The following is a 19,778-nucleotide window of genomic DNA, read 5'->3' as shown; positions in this document are numbered from 1 at the left end:
TTTAATTTTATGAGTTTACAACAAACATAATGTTAAAGTTTTAATGAAGTAAGTGATGTATACCTTTGATCTTTTCCACTATAAGCATAGTCTGTTACAAGTTTGTTCATTGTGTCTTCATCTTTGAACAAATCCTTGTACTTGACCATGTATGGAGATCGGAAAGCAAGAGGAACATTTGGGATTTCCCTTTGTGGCCTAGTTAATGTGACCATATATTAATACAAATATGAATTTTTTTAATAATGAACAAATAATTTATATAAAGAACAAATAGTAATACCTTATCTCTTTTTCCTTTGCAATCTCAGTTTTTGCCTTCTCAGCTTCTCTTGATTTTTTTCTTTCCAAAGTCTTCTCTCTGTCACTGAATAAATATTGAATTATGAATGATCATTTAGTATATTGATAATGAACATTATAAATCTATACACATGTAAAGACCATTTACCTTTGTCCTGTTGTGTTTTTGGAAATTTGAATCTTCTCTGTTTCAATTTCTTTTGAATCCTTTTTTGTCTCACTGAATATAAATATAGTATAAATGATTATTCAGTTTAATGAAAAAGAACATGTATATGTGGAATAATCATTTACCTTTCCTTCACATTTGAAGCATATATCTGTTTCTTCTTGTCTTCTCTGAAATATTAATCATGGTTAGTAATGAAGAGTAATTAATATAAAAAAAAACATTATTCTCCTTTTTTGAACAATAAACACTTAAAATATTACTAAGACATTTAAATTAAAATACATAATTTACATATCTTAAATTGTGCATTCCTACCCTAAAGCAAAATATTCCCTTCTGATTTTATAATACATATCCATTACTAACTTCATAAACAAAAACTGTCCAAAATAATTACACTTTATAACCAAATTTATTCTACATGTCCATTCAAAATTCTATATTTTCTAACAAGATAGGTCTTCCATGTTTACCCCATGCTTCCTCCTTTCTTGTTTGATTTATCAAGGATATCTTCCATACTTGAACATGTTGGAGATTTCAAGATTGTAAAAATATCTCCAGTAGCTTCCCTATTTTCAGTTGGTGTCTTGGGATCACCAACTTTTGAATCAGATGCTGCAAACAAAATACATGAAAGAAATTTTATATAACTAGAAATGAACATTATACTTAATAATTTGATCATTTATTTGTAATATGTGAGCATTGTACCACTATTTGAATTTCCTTCAACATTTTCTTCTAATGCTTCAGATTTTGAACCTTCACCTTTGTTTAATGCGTTTTGTATTAATTTGCATTCACACATATATAGACTTAGTATCATTAAAGAAGAATATTTTACAATCACAAATGTTCATTTAATACTATATAAGTGAACTTTTTACCTTTTTTTGAATTTCCTCCATCTTGTGGTTCTTCAGAATTTGAACCTCCAACTCTTTCTGTTGATTTAAAATATATGAAATTGTTAATGTAAATGAACATTTGTTATTTTGAATATATACTTTTTTGAATATTTAGACTAAACAAACTTATTATTTTATAAATGAACATTATACTTTTCATAATTGTACATAGATATTAAAGCTTTACCCTCTTCTGGCTTAGAAGAAACATTTGCATCAGTTGTTGTTGAAGTTGTGGCTGCAACATTAATCTGTGCTTCTGTGTACAAATAAATTAAATTTTAATTCTTTAATTATATTATACTCTTTAAGTAAGGATATTCAAATTAATGACAGTTTTTAATTAAGCATATTTACCAGTTGTTGGAGTTGGGGGAGTTAAGTTGCAACCCAAACTGAATGCCTTCCTTATATCATATTCCTTCTCATTTCCTGTTTTCTTTTTTTCTGCTTCACTTGCCTCCATCAGTTCCTTCTCAATTTGTGCTATGGCATTCAAAAAATCCTCTGATCCAAATATTTCTTCATCTTGGCTGAGAATTGATGGTTCTCTTGCCATCTTTCCCAACACTTCATCTACCTTCTTGACCAACTGATTCCCAGGGAAGAGCTCTTTTGCCTTAACCAATTTGGTAGAAAGTCTTGCCAAAGATGCACCAACTTCTTGTACCATTGATGCAAATTCATTCATAAAGACCTGTCATTTATAGAACATATAAAAAAAATCATATAAGACATTATGTGTTTTGATATTGAACATTTCATAATTTATAAATGATCATTTTGTACCTTAGGATTGTCTTCAGGCTTTTCTTCTATTCTTGGAAGGACTTTTCCATATCCATAGTTCAAATCATTTTCTGTTTTTATCCTTTCAAGTGACATATCCCTTTTCCAACAAGAAATTATTGGAATTGTTCTTGGTTGTTTTTTGTTCAATCTTTGAACTCTGTCAAAGTAGAACAGCTGCACCAAAACCCATTACTATAAATGAACATATAATATAATACAAATGAACAATTAATATAAAAGATTAAAATTTTAGACGAAATCGATATTTAACATTTTGTTAATGAACATTCATTGTTACTAAAATGAACATTTTATAATTTACTATTGTGTGTTGTAAACTTACCATCAGAAATTGCAGTGGTCCATTGTAGAATCCTTTTCCTCCACTCTTTCTCCATGTCACATGGCAACTGATGAGAGAGTCAAACACGTACTGACACCAATTCAAGTTTTTTATTTTTTCTTTGTCCATCATAGAAAACAGAAACTTGAAATGGCATTGGTTGTTTGAAATACACTTCATCAAACAATTCACAGCAACTACCAAAAAGTTAGTGAGAAAATCTTCTTCTGCTGGCCTTTGGTTTTTGAATTTATCACTTGTATATTGAGCAATAATTTGGTTTACAGATGGTGTTTTGCCTTGCCATTTTGACCTCCAATTTTTTATAAATACACCAAAATCTTCACTTGCTCTGCCTGATTTGGCTTCAACAATGGGAATGTCTCCCATTGGCAAACCATATACAATTCTCACATCCTCCACCTCAATTTCAATTTTCTCACCTTTAGGCAGCTCAAAACTACAACTACTGACTTCAAAGCTATCTAAAACCCAATGGCTGAATTGTTTGTCAAGCTAAGGAAGTTCTATATCCAACAACGGCCCCAGTCCTATTTCATGCACTAATTTCTTCTGTGTATCACTCATTTTCTTAACCCAATGCATGAATTTGACATGGCCTCCTCTTGTCGAACTTCCAACTTCCTCTTCATTCTTTTCTTCCTCCTCTTCTTTTTTTTAGCCACTGAAAATTCAGTTTTCCTCTTCACAATCTTTTTTATTGGTTCCCTCTCATACAGAACCGTTCTTTTTTCTTCAGCTTTTGGTTTTTTCAATGTTGTTTTCTTTTCTTGAACTACTTCCACCTCCTCACTTTCTTCATCTTCTTCTTTTTCAGCATCAAAAGCTGGATCCTCACTGTCTGATCCACTATCAGTATTACTTTTATCATCTTCTTCATTTTCCTCCTTTGATTGTTCTTCAATGATTTTTGTTTTCTTCAAAGGGCCTTTAGCTGATGCAGAAGGCCTCTTCTGGCCACCTAAACATTTGATCAATTATAATATGTAAAATGAACATATATATGAAAGTGTAAATTGCTAGTTTGTATTTGAACATTTAACTTTATTAATATGTACATTACCTTTTTGTTCTACTTTTTTAAGAATTTTCTTTTCTGCAGGAGCAGAACTTGTTGCAGGGACTTCTTCTTGTTCTTCATCCTCTGATGGTTCATCATAAGGCACTTTATCTATGACTTTTCTTTTTTTTGCAGGACCTTTGGCTGATGCAGCAGGTCTTTTCTGACCACCTAATTATTTGATCAATTACATTAAGTAAAATAAACATTTTAAAAGTGTAAGATTGTAATTGAACATTTATTGTTTTAGATATGTTCTTTTACCTTTTTGGCCTGCTTTCCCAATAACTGCAGCCCTTGTACGCCCTGTTTTCTCAGCAGGTTTCTCTGCAACTGCAGTTGCAGCCCTTGGACGCCTAGGTTTTTTGGGTGTTGTTGCTGCTGGTAGGTTTTCAGCAATTGCTGCAGCAGCTGTTGCTATAGCTGATATGCCAGGCAACTTAACATCTGCAAATAAACATTGTTATATAAATATTAATATAGTTGTAATATTTTATTTAATATGATCATTGTTATATTAGAAATTGTACATTTTATTTACCTCGTGATTTACTTCTTGTTCTTCTTGCTGGTGATTGTTCATCTTCCTGTTTTTTCTGATTTTCTTCCAATTCTTTTTTCTTTTGATTTTTCCTTGCAACCATTTTCCTTCTTGGTTGCTTTGAATTTTGTGAAGATTCTTCACTCTTTTGAGACAAATTTAACTCTTCAACAGGTTTTATACCTCTCAATATTCTTGTCAACTCCTCATCCCTTTGCAATTCTTCTTGTCTTTGTCTTTCCAATTCTTCTTCTGTTTCATCCTCAATCTCAATTTCTTCACCACCTATACATTTAGATCATTTACAAATTGGTAAATGAACATTTTCAGTATAAGTGTTATTGATTAAAAAAATTTAATATTTAATTTAACAATTATGTACATTACCTAATAGGATTTTTTTAATTTCAGCAGGAGCCTTCTGTTGTGCATTGGCAGAACTTGCTGCATGGGATTTTTCTGCAGCAGAGGACTTTTCAGTAGTTGTAGCTGGGGCCATTTCAGCAGCAGTGGCTTTTCCAGCAGTATCAACAGTTGTAGCAGGGGCCTTTTTAGCAGCAATGACCTTGCTAACAGGAGCAGTTTTCCAGTTTTTTGTCAGTTTTTTTAGTATTCCTTGAGTTGACACTTTTATTTTTTCCTGGCAACAGATAATTTATGATCAATAATATTGTAAATGTGGAATAGAAACATTTAATAAGTTATATATGTTCATACTTTTGCATTATGTATGAATGTGTTTCTTCAACTGCTGCTGGAGGCTCATCCTCTTTTGGAGGCTCTTCCTCTGCTGGAGGCTCATCCTCTGCTATAGCCTTCACTTGTTGTGTAGGCTGATCCTTTGCTGTAGCCTCTTTTGGAGGCTCATCTTCAGTTGATTCATTTCTGAAAATTAAAAATTGAAAATGATTAAAAATGTTTATCAACTAATATGAAAATGAACATTAGTTGATTTCTGAAAATACCCTGCTGCATCCTTTTTTGGTTGTAGTTGTTCAACCTCTCTTGTGTCTTTCTTAGGTGATTGATTTCTGAAAATCAATTAATTTCAAATGATTAAAAATGTTTATTAAGTAATATGAATATGAACATTATGGGAATCAAATACCCTGTATTCACTAATTCTGATCTAGCCTTTTCTTGTTGTAGGTGATCAGTTTTTGCTTCCTCTTCAGTTGTTTTTTTTTCTGAGAATGCAAATCATTAGATTATGTATGACAACTAAGAAATAAATGAACATTAAACACATTGAGGTAGAATATACCCTTGATTTGTTGATGCATCATCTACTTTTGAAGTTTCCTTCTCTTGTTCACTGAAATTTTTCGAATGTTGATACATAAAAGTATGATTATGTAACTGTATAAAAATTAATTATTGAATTTTTATTAAGTATTTATACCTTATTGATTGATTTTTCTCTGGCCTTGATCTTGACATTATAAATTTCACTTTCAACTTTTTTGGTTCACTAAAATTTTACAAATTATTTCAATTATGAGATTAAGTATTGAAGTAAATGATTGTACATTAAATATTACATATATGAATATTTGTAAGTATATCAACTTACTTGGGATGTAGGTTGTCTTTTAATAAATAGGGTTCCCACTTTTTTATAACTTCATTTCTATCCAATTTGTTGTCTATTTCAGAACATTCTTTTCTCTCATGAATTATAGGATAAGGATTGAACATTCCATTGTCAAATTGCATCAAGTGTATCACTTTAAATGGTACATCACTACAATGTAAATTAATATTGTAAATCATAAAAATTGACATGATGTTTCTATGTTAGACAAATGTACAGAATAGTTCATATAAATGATCAATATAGTTGTAGCAATGAACATTTGTATACACATATATGGATATATATAACATAATATGAATTTTGACCATATAGTGTTTTGTAAATGTTCATTTTACTACACAGATGAATAAAGTATATGTTTTCTATTTGTACAAAATGGAATTTAGAAATGAACAATTAATATGTCAGTAAATGTATACACATAAATTTAGAAATGAACAATTTAGAAACAAACATAGATTGCACGTTGTACACATAATATACAAATTTGAACATATGTATACATATATATGCACACATATATACACACAATCCAATTTGAACATATACTGTTTTGTATTTGTTCATTATATTTCACAATACTATACTTTATATTTTTTTTCCACAGTTCGTTTTTTTGTATATTTTATGTAGTTTTTGGTTGATCATTTAATCAAAATTATGCATACATTCCAATATTAACAGTAACTTGTTTAAATTTTTATTATCGTCTCAGAAATAGAGGAAAATTATGTTTATTTTGAAATTAAACAGTAACTTGTTTAAATATGAGCAAATTTAAATAAATTTATGCTTATAATTCCAAAAAAAATAGTAATACTTACTTTGATTGTTCTGGAACTCCAGCATTTTCAATTTTTTTTCCGAAGCATCATCAAAAAGAAAAAATACCAAAAAATTAGGGTTTTGTTTCGCAATTTTCAATTAATTTTACACTAAACATGTAAAACATACTTACTCATTAGACTTTTGGTTTGTTGTTGTTGAAATTTGTCGAGATTGTGCAATTTCGTCTCTTATGTCGGACATTTTAGACAATTTTACTTGCTAATTGCATGTACGAAAATGGAGTAGAGAGAGAAAATGGAGGTTGAGTGAGAAATTGGAGAAAGAGGATGAGAAAGAAAATGCAGAGTAAATGTGATTATTTGAAAAGTTTTTTTTTTTTTTTTTAATTATATATATATATATATGGGTGGGGTAGTGGGAAGTTACTGGCAGTTTTAGAGGGAAGTTACTGGGATGTGTGGGGGTAGTGGTACGCGTCGTTTAGGGGGGGGGTGTAGGGATAAATGGCTAAACTAGAGTCTAGCCATAAATAATTACGTGCCGGGGTGGGGGCCGTGCCGTGCCTGAATTTGGCACACCCAGCCCACGGCACGGCACGGCCCACGTGCCTTGCGGGCCGTGCCGTGCCGGGCCGCGGGCCAAACCGTGCCAGTTTTTTTTTTTTTTTTTTTTAATAAATGAAAAAAAAAACGAATTAAACGATATATATTTTTTTTAGTACAACTTAATATATGTGATTAATTTATGTTTATGTTAAATGTTAATGTTAATATATTTTGTTTTCATTTTTTGAACAACTTTATTTTAATTTAGGTTATATAAATTATTTATCTAATTAATAATTATGTTTAAGTTTATTTAAACAAATAAAAACAATTTTATTAATTTAGCAAAAAACAACAATGCATATAATAAAAAAAAAAATACGAGTGCGATAATCCGAAAACACAAAAAATTGAAGAATAACTTATTTTATTATATGACGGTAGCCGGTACGAATGTACGATAATTAAATAATACAAAATAAGTAATGATAATTAAAAATCGTACAATAGTGTATGAATATTGAATTACTTCATTTATTATACGGAATACGAAGTTCGATAATACAAAAAGAATACAATAGTGTATAATGTAAATATGTAATCATGTAATTATTATTGGTCGTCTTCGTCTTCGCCTTCGTCTTCATCTTCGTCTTCGTCTTCATCTTCGTCTTCGCCTTCGTCTTCTAGAGGTTCAAGTTCATCCGCCAATTGAGTTGATTGAGAAGTATGAGAACTAAAAGAAGTCGACGTTCCTTCATCGTCGTCGTTTTGTGCATAAGTACGATCTTGAGAACGAGTTTCGGCATCCAACCAATCCTTGAAGCAAACACACATTTCAAGTGTTTCGGGTTTTAGTCTTGTTCTTCTATCGTCTAAAACTCGTCCCGACGCACTAAAAGCTCTTTCGGAGGCAACGGAGGAGACTTGGATTGCAAAAATATCAGGAGCCATTGCCGACAAAAATTGGATGTTTCACGGTTTGTGATTTCCACCAATCGAGGATGTCGAGGCCAAACATCTCTTCATCGTCCATGCCTTTCATGAAGTCGTAACTTAAGTACATTTGCAACTCCGAAACATCGTTTTGTGTTCTCTTACTTGATGATGATTCCGTACCTGAAAACTTGGACATCATGTTAGCAGCTTGTGCAAATAAACCTTTGGCCCGTTTACTTACATTTTTGGATGTTTGAGAAGGGGCAAATCGAGACACGGTTCCATATTTACTTTCATAAACTCTATATAAAGAAAAAAAAATCATTTGTCACCTTACTTTTAAAAGTTTCAACATCATCTTCAAAATTCATGTTACTATAATAAATATCAATTAATAAAAAGGTGCTATCATATTTTTGCCTAGGATCTAAAATAGAAGCAAAAATATAAATCATAGGAATATCGGTGTAATATTTACGCCATTTTTCCTCCATGGATGGAAGATATCCACGACAAAAACATGTTGAGATCGGTGTTCCGCAAAAAGTTGTGCAAGTAAACATGCATTACTAAGAAAAGAATGAGAACAAGGATTATATACAGAAGAAAAACAATGTGTCATACCATATAGTAATTGTAAAAACTGCATATATTTTTCACAATTAACCCAATCATCTTCTAGTAAAGCATTTTGTGGAAATTTCATATTATAAAAAAGTGTTAAATGAACCTTGTACTCGATTGCCCGACTCAACATTTCATAGGTGGAGTTCCACCTAGTTGGACAATCCAGTGCTATTTTTATGGTTTTTATCCGTTGTTGCCTGCAAAAACCTTTCCATTCTTGATATCTCATGTTAGAGCTATTAATAGACATAATAGCATTCCTTATTTTGTGATAAAATGGACCAATTGCTTGTGTTCCATCCTTCACACACAAGTTAAGAACATGACAAATACATCTAACATGAAGTGCATCTCCATCTAATATAACATCGGTCAATTGGTTTTTGACCAAATTCGCACTATATGTCATAGAAGTTGCATTATCGAAAGTCATAGACATGATTTTATCCCTAAGACTATATGCATCAATGGCTTCCATTAAATGATGTGAAATGTTAAGACCGGTATGAGGGTATTCAAGCATTTTGAAATGAATGATGCGTTTTTGTAATATCCACTCATTATCTAACCAATGACAAGTAACACATAAATAGTGGAGTCCGTAACCACCATCCCATGCATCGGCGGTTAAAGAAACTCTACTAGGAAGATTAGCTAATTCATTTACTAATTTCAATTTGTACTCTAGATAACTCTTCATGGCAGCAGATCGAACGGTTTTTCGGGAGATTTTATTGTGTTTTGGTTGTAGTGCTCGGTTAATATAGTTGTTGAAGGCATCATTTTCGGCGAAAAGAAAAGGTTGTTCCGCATGTACAATCATTCTCCCAAGTTCATCCCTATCTCTCTCGTAATTGTAAATGAAGCCTTTGGATGGAATTGAGAAATTTTGGGTTGGGTTGGATCACTAGATGGTCCACCACATTTTTTTGTATGTCTACTAAGGTGTCCCGTCCCTCCCTTGGTATCGGCCGAGAAAATTTTACCACAAGTCCGACACTTGGCTTTTTGTCCATTTTTACTTAATTGATAATGTGACCAAACTTCACTCTTTCTTTTAGTTTGAGCAAAATCCTCTTCGGTACACCACTCTAATATGTTAGGATTTTGGGTGTTGGGCATTTGGGTGGATGGTTCACTCGACCCGGAGGCTTGTGTTTGGCTACCTTGGGAAGGAAGAGGAAAAGGAAATTCATGTTGTTGAAATTGGCTTTGTTGAAATTGGGTCCAAGGAGCCATATCATCCATTTGTTCTTGCCCTCCCGTGTTTTGGGGATGAAAGAAAGGGGTGGAAGTGTTTGGAAAGGGCATGTTAGGGGAGGGAAAGGGCATGTTAGGGGGGGGGGGGCATAGGCATTGAAGTGTTTGGATTTGGTGATTCCCTACGTTTTGACTTGGCTTTTCTAGAGGAGGAGGAAGCGTTCGGGTTTGATGATATGCCATGATTAATTAATAATAATAACAATAAAAGTAACAATAATAATAATAATAATAATACAAATAACAATAACAATAACAAAGTAACAATAACAATAATAATAACAATTCACAACAATAATAATAACAATAACAATAAGAATTAGTAAGTAGTTTTTATATAAATTAAATTTTTAAAAATAATTATAATAATAGTAGATTACTTGGATTAATGAGATCCCAGGTAGGAGAGGTTAGGAGCGACGTTGTCCAGAGCCCAAGTCCCGCCTTAGACAGATTTCAACAATCCAAATAACCCACAATTAAAATAGAAAGTAGTTTTTATATAATTAAGTAGTTCCAACTTCCAAGAATACAATAATAATAATAATAATAATAATAATAATAATAATAATAATAATAATAACAATAATAATAATAATAATAATAATAATAATAATAATAATAATAATAATAATAATAATAATAATAATAATAATAACAAGATTAACAACTAACAATAACAAATTAAAATAAAGTTGAGTTAGATCTTACAATGACGCTTCAATGCTTTCCCAAATTTATAATTTCCCGAACTTATAATTTCCCGAATTTATAATTTCCCGAATGTAAATATAACAATTTTTTTTTTTGGTAATAGACTAATAAAAGTAATAATAGTAAAAATGTAAAATTTATAAGAGAGTAAGAATTTTTTTTTTTTTTTTTCACAAAAGAGAGCAAGATTGTAGGATTTGTAGGAATTTGAGAATTGAGAATTTGGGAGTAAGAAAATTAGAAAATAAGAGAGAAGAGATGAGTTGATGAATTGTGAAAATTTTGGAGGAAAATATGAGGTATTTATAGGGAATTTGGGTGGGAAATGGGGTGGAAAACTAGCCGTTTATAGCTGTTGGAAAACGGCCAAAAACGGCTAGTTTTCCAACGGTAATTTGGCACGGGCCGTGCCGTGCCGGTTCGTGCCGGGCCGTGCCTTGCGGGCTCGTGCCGTGCCGTGCCGTGCCCGGTCGTGCCACGTGCCGTGCCGCCGGGTCGTGCCAGCGTGCCGGCCCACATGCCGGCCACCGTGCCGGCCCACATGCCGGCCACCGTGCCGCCCGGTGTGCCACGTGCCGTGCCCGTGCCAAATCCCAGAAATTTGTTCACGGCACGGCCCACGGCCCACAGGTGGGCCGCCGTGCTGTGCCGTGCCGGCGACCGTGCAACACCCAAAATCCTCTCATATTAGATTTTTAAAATAGCAGTCAATATGAATAATATAGGTCACTAGATTAAAATTTAGATCATAACGTCATACTTAAAGTTTGCAACAATATTAAAAATCACACAAATTTTATTGAAGGTTACTATGTTAAAATTAAAGTTACTATGTTTAATATAAGGATCACTATGTTTAATACAAAGCCAGTTGCAAACGTGAAGAACTTCGGGTTCACACAAGTTTTTCTGTCAAAATTATTACAATTGTGCAAATTTTATAGTAAGTAGTTGATAGTATATATTGACAAAAAATGAAAAAAAAAAAAAAGATAAAGGGGATTTTTGGAGGGAAAAAAAAGTACCGGGAATTGACACGTGTCATTCCGGGTGTCTGTTTTAGTATTGTATATATATACTCCCTCTGTTTTTAAGTACTTGCTCTACTTTCCTTTTTTGACCGTTTTTAAATACTTGCTCAATTTCCTTATATGGAAAGTTTTTACAATATTTAATTCATTTCTACCACCTAGTGGACCCAACAAATATCATATTTTATTCATTTTATATTCTCTCACCTCCAATTTCTCCACTACTTTTTTTTTTACAATTTTTTATTCTTCCACCAACTCCACTACTTCCATATTTTATTACTTTTTCCAATTTCTCCTAAAACTCTGCGCATAATGGAGCAAGTATTTAAAAACGGAGGGAGTATTGATTGATTGATTGATTGATACGGAGTATTAGTTACGTATAGCTTTTTCTAAGAGTTCTATTTTCTTTTTTAATATTGGATGTTTTATTTGTTTTTAGAATATTTTTGTTTAACATTTGGTACTCCTCCGTATTTTTTTAAGTGTTACATTTGACCGAGTAGGGTTAATATTTTATTGAAAAGTAATGAATGTGTGAGGAAAGATATAATAAAAAAAAAGTAGTAGTGGGTTTGGGTGGGGACCATGAAGGGAGAGAGATATAATATTTTAATGTAGTTTTTTGCCAAAAAAAAAAAAACACGGTCGTATTCGAAATGTGTAACACTTATTAAAACACGGATGGAGTATGAAAAAATAAACAAATTTAGAAATTTTATTTAATCAAAACGTGCATCGCACAAGATTAATCTAGTTATCTACCATTTATATTGTAATCCCCCATATTTTTAATATATTTATTATTTATACAAATATTTTTATTTCGATTTTATAAGTATGAACTATTTTGATGTAAAAGTAATAAGATTTTCATTATTATTAAACTAAACTATTAAGTTTTTGGTTGAAATCAAAATCCCCTTTTAAGTTTAGTAGCCCAATACTTAAATTCTACTCAAGCCCAAACAACAATCCTACTTACAAATTTTTACCTACACCCCACAGTAGGGAACACTACCTGCACACCCCCCCCCACACACACCCTCCACGCATGCCCCGCCCCGCCCCTTAAAAAAATTTAGAAAATTTTATTTGATCAAAACGTGCATCGCACGAGATTAATCTAGTTATCTACCATTTATATTCCCTTAAATTTTCCTTCTGTAATGTACTTTGGATGTAAATATTTCTATTTTAAGTACGTACTTTGTATATAAATAATATGATATGAAAACAATCTCCAAGCCAATTAAAATTTATCAAATACTCCCTCCGTTTTTAAATACTTGCTTCACTTTCTTTTTGCGGCCGTTTTTAAATACTTGCTTTATTTCCTTATTTGGAAAGCTTTTATAATATTTAATTCATTTTTCTCAACTAGCAGGACCCAATTTAATTAGTTTTAGATTTTCTCTCCTCCAATTTACCTTCTACTAACCCCACTACCTCTATATTTTAATACTTTCTCCAATTTCTCCTAAAACTACGCGTATGGAGAAATGGAGCAAGTATTTAAAAAAGGAGGGAGTAAACAATAATTGCCTACAATTTGTTTGTACAATACATATTTTTTTTTTTTAAAAAAATAATAGAACTAATATAAGGGCATCGCATGGGCACTATCTAGTTTCAAATAAGTACAATAAGTTTAAATACTACGTATGTGTTATGAGCTCTTATAAGTTCAATGAGTTTGATTAGGTGTGCAAAAATAAGGTATAAGAACTTTTAATAATACTATGTACAGAGTATAAGAAGTTTCAATCACATTCTAATAATGACTTGTTTTGTTCACTTTATTCTTGCTTATTTTAATCTAATTTGATTAGTATAATATGATTTTGGTTTGATCTGATTTGATTTTCTGATTTGATCAAATTTTAAATTCAGGTGTAACATAAAAATAATAAAGTGTGACAGAAATATTATTAAACATGACATAAGTTTTTATCAAATTTGATAACATTCAATTAGTTCCAATTAAGTTTGTAATGGTATAATAATTTAAGTTCAATTAAGATTGATCTTGTCTAAATTACAAGGTTAAATTATTTAAGTCTATGGTTTTAGATCCTTCTTGTATTAGACAAAATGGTTGCACATTGAATATAATAACAATAAATACGGTAAAAATAAGTTAATTTTAAGAAAATTTGCGATGAAGGTCCTTTTAAGTGGTCGACCTTGTGAGAAAGATCTTTTTCTAAAAAAAGGTGGCACAAAAGATCCATTTACTGGCATTGGGTTGTGGGGAGGGTTCTTTGACCAGCTTTGGCGTTGACCAAATTTTTCTGGCAAAAAAATCACGTGACCACTTAAATTACCTTTTTTTTCCCTTCCCTTTTTGCCCTCAATTTTCATTTTTTCCCCATTATTAAACCATAATTTCAAGTAACAGGAACACCGCAATTACACCTCTTCGACTCACGTTGAAAGGCTTTGATTGGCGTTCAATTGTAATTTCAAGGATAAGAATTGAAGATTTGGGATTAATTTTGTTATGAAATTAGGGTTTCATAATTGGGGAAAGGGGGAAAATGAAAATTGAGGGAAAAGAGGGAAAGGGGAAGAAGAAAAAAAATACGTCGAAGTTTGGTCAGAGGACCCTCCCCACAACCCAAATGCCGATTATGCCACCCTTTTCATAAAATGACCTTCCTCACAAAGTTAACCAATTAAAAGGATCATCCTTGCAAATTTTCCTCAATTTTAATACTTTGTATTAATTTTCCTCACAAAGGTAAAACCACGATTTTGTCTTGTAATATTGTTTGTAGGGTAACTTCTAATTTGTAATGATTTTTTTCTTTATTATTTTAATGATAGTTAATGGGTTTGATTGTATTTTAACATGTAATTTCAAATGGATACATATGAAGAGTAATATAAATTGATTTAATACTACCTACATAATTTTTTTTTTTTTTTTTTTTTGAAAAGGTAAGAAGAAATATTATTAGAAAGTCTTTCTCAGAAAGGGAATTTATAAGTGTTAATAAAGGGTAAGATTTATATTTAGAAAATGATAATTTTTGTAGTATAAGAATTTTTTTTTTTTTAGAATTGTAGTTTTACTAGTATACGAATAATACAGAGTATAAGAATAACTTATATATTTCTAGGGTAATTTAATATAAATTATAATATTGACCCTTATCCCTAATCCTATTAGAAATATACTTCCGATTGACTGAACTCAGCTGAACTGAACTGAACTGAACTGAGCTGAGCTGAACTGAGCTGAGCTGAACTGAGCTGAACTGAACTGAACTGAACTGAACAAAACTTATTAATTAGTGATTTTTAACTACGGATTAGTGATCTTTGATTATTTATTGATTATTTATTACTATACATATGTGTATATACAAATGTATATATTAAAATATTTACGAAAAATATACTATATAATTATAATTATAAAATGTATGGAAAATATATTATAAAATGTATGGAAAATATATTAAAAACTTGAAACCTCTAAACATTTTAAACACATATACTATTTATTATTATTATTATTATTATTATTATTTATTGATTATTATTATTAGTATTATTATTTCAATTATTATTGTTATTATTATTATTGTTAATATTATTATTATTATTATTATTATTATTATTATTATTATTATTATTATTATTATTATTATTTTTATTATTATTATTATTATTATTATTATTATTATTATTATTATTGTTTTTGTTGTTGTTGTCGTTGTAATAAGAGCTTAAAAGAATGAAATTTGGCTTTATATCATTAGCAATATCATTAGACATAAATTAAGAGCTAAGCTGAACTGAGCTGAACTGAACTGAACTGAACTGAAATGAATTGAACTGAACTGAATTTCAACGGAACAGAACAGGCCCTAAGAGATCAAAGGATTAAAAAATTTTTTTTTTTGTTTTTTTTTGGTTAATAGGATTAAGAAAGTTTACATTTTTTTTTTTTGAGGGAAGAAAGAAAGTTTACATATGGTATAATGCTGTTTAGGTTATATTTTATATGCTATAAATAATTAAATATTAGTTGAGAGTATATTTGGTAATTAGTAGGCTATAAAAATGTTGGTCTCAAGAGCCTAGTTAAGGTCTATTTTTTTTTTCTTTGTACGTTCAATTTACATAATTGACGCACGATTCTTGTGAGTCTGTGAACCGATTTATTCGTCCATTTTTTATTTTTTTTTTATTCTACTGACATTTGTCTGGAATTAATTAAAAGTTGAAATTGATTGAACTACAGGTTTGATTTGGATGGAAAGTAGTTTAGACTCTAAATTTTATGATGAAGAAGTTGACCTCATTGTTGCATCTTTGCTATCCTGTTTTTCTAGTTTTGGAGTGATGAGGCCTGTACATCTTATGGATAGCCTCCATGATGAGTTCTTTCCTCAAGACTTGGTGGCTTTATGTTCAGAATTGTACTACTTTCGACATGGCCTGTTGTCAGTTCTGAGGCCAAAGGTCCTGTTATACTTGGAGCAACTTGTCCTTTTGTCAATTCAATCAAAGTGTTGCCAGTATATTCTCAAGATATAATCAGCAAGGTTTCTGGAGCACAGGAATCACGCCCTATTCAAATTGGTCACTCTTTTGATATTATGTCCTTGTTGTCGGGTTTGAGCTACCTTGATCGGAATAATCTGGGCAACAAGGTTGCAGTTCAGGAGGAAACCTTTGTCGGAAAATATATCATGCTTTGCTGTGTTCATGTGCCTATCTTTCTTGACTCCTCTGATGCAAGATGGATGCAGGAGCTAGTTAACATGTGTTTCGATCTGTATGCTACAAGAAACGATTTTGAGATGGTTGTGGCTGTAAAGATGAGTTCCATGGCAGATTATGAGGTAGTTTTTGATCACTTCTTGTCCTCTTTACCCTCTTGTCTTGTGATACCATACAAGGAATCAATGCATCGCGACTTCATATGCAAGTATCTTGACTTGGTTGATTCTTGGTATATTAAATGTCTTATTTTGGATGCCGATGTCAACAGAAAGGTTTTGTTTTATGGATTTCCTAACAGCTTTGTCCACCGTTGTGGAACTGATGCCTTTCCCTTTACTAAAGAGAAAATCTCGGAAGTAATTGACAAGGACAAAACTTCTACATTGAGTCTCGAAGGACTCTTGGGGTGCAATTCCTCTTATGTTCTTGAAGATTACAACAAGAAAAAGATTACCATCTCAGAACTTAACAAGAACGTTGTTGCATTCTACTTGTGCGTTGATGGAAGTTTTGCTTCAACTCTCCATGATATTCATCAACAATGTATGAAAGCTCAGCTGCCGTTTGAGATTGTGATGGTCTATGTGCCTTTTATCACCCCCCTTGACCCTCAGGTTCACAAGGATAAAATTGATAGATTGTTAAAGAAGAAGGGGATATCGATGTCATGGTGGCGCTTGCCCTTCAATATCAATGTTTGCCAAAAGTTTTGCCGACTTATGGGCTCTGATCGTGATGACTTTAAGGTCATGATAGTAGGACCTGATAATGAATATGTGGATAAGTATGCAGGGGAAATCCTGAAAGAATGCAATGTTGAGTGTTATCCGTTCACTAGGGAGGCCTTGCTCCAGAAGGAACTGAAGCAACTTGAAGAACTCACCTTGGAGTCGTTGTTGGTTACTGGGTCAACAAATTATGTTTATAAAGGCAACACGACGTTTCCTCTGTCTCGTCTCCAAGGAAAGAATGTCCTTGTTTATTATATGTCTGCTGAAGACCACGGTCCTGATTATTATCATTTAGTGTTAAAATGGTATCATGAGATTAAGGCAGATGTCGGTGATCTTGAAGTGGTGGTTGTTAGGTTAACTAATGTGTTATTTGAAAATTATGATGATCTCGAAGTAGCTGAATCCATGGAGCCTTTGTGTGTATGTCCCTATGATCCTGAGCCCTCAGAATTTTTAGTGAAAAGAATATTTATCAGGTATAACTATGACATTGCACCTGAAACCTTGCTTAAATTTGGATCAGATGGAAAGATTTGTTCTTTTCGAGCTCATAATCACCTTTATGCTTGTGGATCCAAGGCTTTTCGAGAATTGGGCAGTCTTCATCTACGCCAAGATGTCATTACAGATTTGAAGGAATCCTAATGGTTCTGGGATATAAATTAATAATAAATACAATTATTCATTTCTTAGAATTATTAACTTAGCTCTTTAGTTTCATATTTATCGAAAAAAGTATGCTTTGCTTTCTTGTAAGTTTTATGCAATACCATTGAAGTAAACCGTGAACTTAGCTGGTGTCCTTAATGTGTTGAGTAAGCTTTTCCTACTTAATTAAGGATTGTTTCATTCAAAATCTGTTGTACATCATGGGGATGGCCCTATAATTATTAGCAATTAGACATATAGTTATTTTCCGACAAGCATGAGCATAATATCAGTTTATTCAAATATTCAATATTGTATGGCCTTTGTTCAGTTCTTTGATCTGATCCCAAAATCATCCAACAATCCCTCCATTATCCATCAATCTATTAGCTTCTCTCTCTATGTCACTCTTCAAGATAAAGTACGCAACTTAAAAAGCAATGATCCTGCAGTATCTGGTCATTCAGCTGATCGAAACTGTACCTTAATAATGATAACACGCATTCTTATGGTCTGAAATCAATTCTTATTTCCTATGTTTACTCTGTAATTGTGTTAGTGTACTTTGTCTCATCTTATGGACTGACTAACAATGGTGCTTCATCCACACTGATCTGTATATTACTCCGTATGACTCGGACTGGTGGGAGGTACAAAATCTTTGGGACTTCACCAGAGATGCAAGGTTCTTTCTCTTATGAAGACAATGATGCTAACCGTGTGGATGATTGATTCCGGTGAGACATATTGTAAAGTCAGGGTTTTCCTTTGTACATTTGAATGCTACACACTTAATCAAAATTCACTTGCCACAGTTCATAAAACTGATACCAATCTTTATCAGTAAAATTTCTTAAGTTTAGAGTTTGAAAAACTGATATCATAAACACCGAAAGCCATGGATGTTTACAAAAAGTATAGCAGTTATTCATATTCAAGTCACACTAACCAAAGAATCAGGACATTACAATGACAGGAACCATCTACTTAGCTCTTTAATTTCATATTTACCGAAGGAATATGAATTAATAAATACAATTATTCATTTCTTAGAGTTATTAACTTAGCTCTTTAGTTTCATATTTATTGTGAAGTATGCTTTGCTTTCTTGTAAAGTTGTAAGTTTAGACAATTTAGACGCATTACAGAATAGGGTACTTAATTCAAACAATTTAGACTCTTATTTCTCGTATTAAACTCTAGTTAGACGAGAAATATGAGATCATTAACACGTGCCTGATAACTTAAAGGTTGAATACCTACCGAAAATATTCAAATCGGTAGATGGGAGGTACGATAATGAAATCCTTGACAATGAAAAGCATGAGCATTTTTGAGGCTTTTACTGCTCCGGTTCAGTAGTGAGATATCAAAATTACAATATACACTAATCGTAATTTCTACCAATAGACACTAGTTAAAGTGATATCACTAATCATAATAGAACGAATCAATCATCAATGGAGTCATAACTCAGTTATATAATATGACAGAAAATTGACAATTTTAATATCCCTATCCCTACTTGAAGGAATTATATTCTGTGTTTTTCTCATTGCTATTCATTGTGATTATATACACATTACAAGACTTATCTCAAGCCTACAATTAAGCCACTAATTAAGCTATAAGTTAGGATAAACTATGTACAGAATATCCTAGAGCAATAAACTAGGTAATTGAATATTTACAAAGTCAACTGACGATATATTAGGAGTAATATATCTTAACACACCCCCTTAGTCTTAGCGGGAGGAGGACGGACGCTTAGACTATCCCTGAAATCTTCAAAGAGTACACGTGGTAGTCCTTTCGTGAATATGTCCGCAGTTTGGTGCCTTGAAGGAACATGGAGAACCCAAATCTCAGCCCTAGCCACCTTTTCACGAACAAATAGGATGTCCATCTCAATATGCTTGGTACGCTGATGATGTACCGGATTACCCGAAAGGTAAATAGCGCTCACATTGTCACAATAAACTAATGTAGCCTTTTTAATCGGACAAAG

General features: G+C 32.0%; 1 protein-coding gene across 1 annotated transcript; it reads left to right on the top strand.

Annotated features, from left to right (window-relative positions):
• The first annotated feature begins 16,069 nt into the window (after positions 1-16,069).
• LOC145628124 (putative nucleoredoxin 1-2) lies at positions 16,070-17,767 on the top strand. Its single transcript, XM_081680441.1, has one exon. It carries the CDS (start codon positions 16,070-16,072, stop codon positions 17,765-17,767), a length of 1,698 nt encoding a protein of 565 aa, XP_081536567.1.
• The last annotated feature ends 2,011 nt before the right edge of the window (positions 17,768-19,778 follow it).

The sequence above is a fragment of the Chenopodium album genome, chromosome 4, assembly GCF_948465745.1.
Source record: "Chenopodium album chromosome 4, dcCheAlbu1.1, whole genome shotgun sequence".
NCBI classification, from domain to species: domain Eukaryota; kingdom Viridiplantae; phylum Streptophyta; class Magnoliopsida; order Caryophyllales; family Amaranthaceae; genus Chenopodium; species Chenopodium album.
This window is presented reverse-complemented; position numbering and strand designations above follow the sequence as displayed.

Bases quoted from the DNA above. Each gene is read 5' to 3' on its own strand.
- LOC145628124 (XM_081680441.1), top strand. From the start codon at position 16,070: ATGTTCAGAATTGTACTACTTTCGACATGGCCTGTTGTCAGTTCTGAG.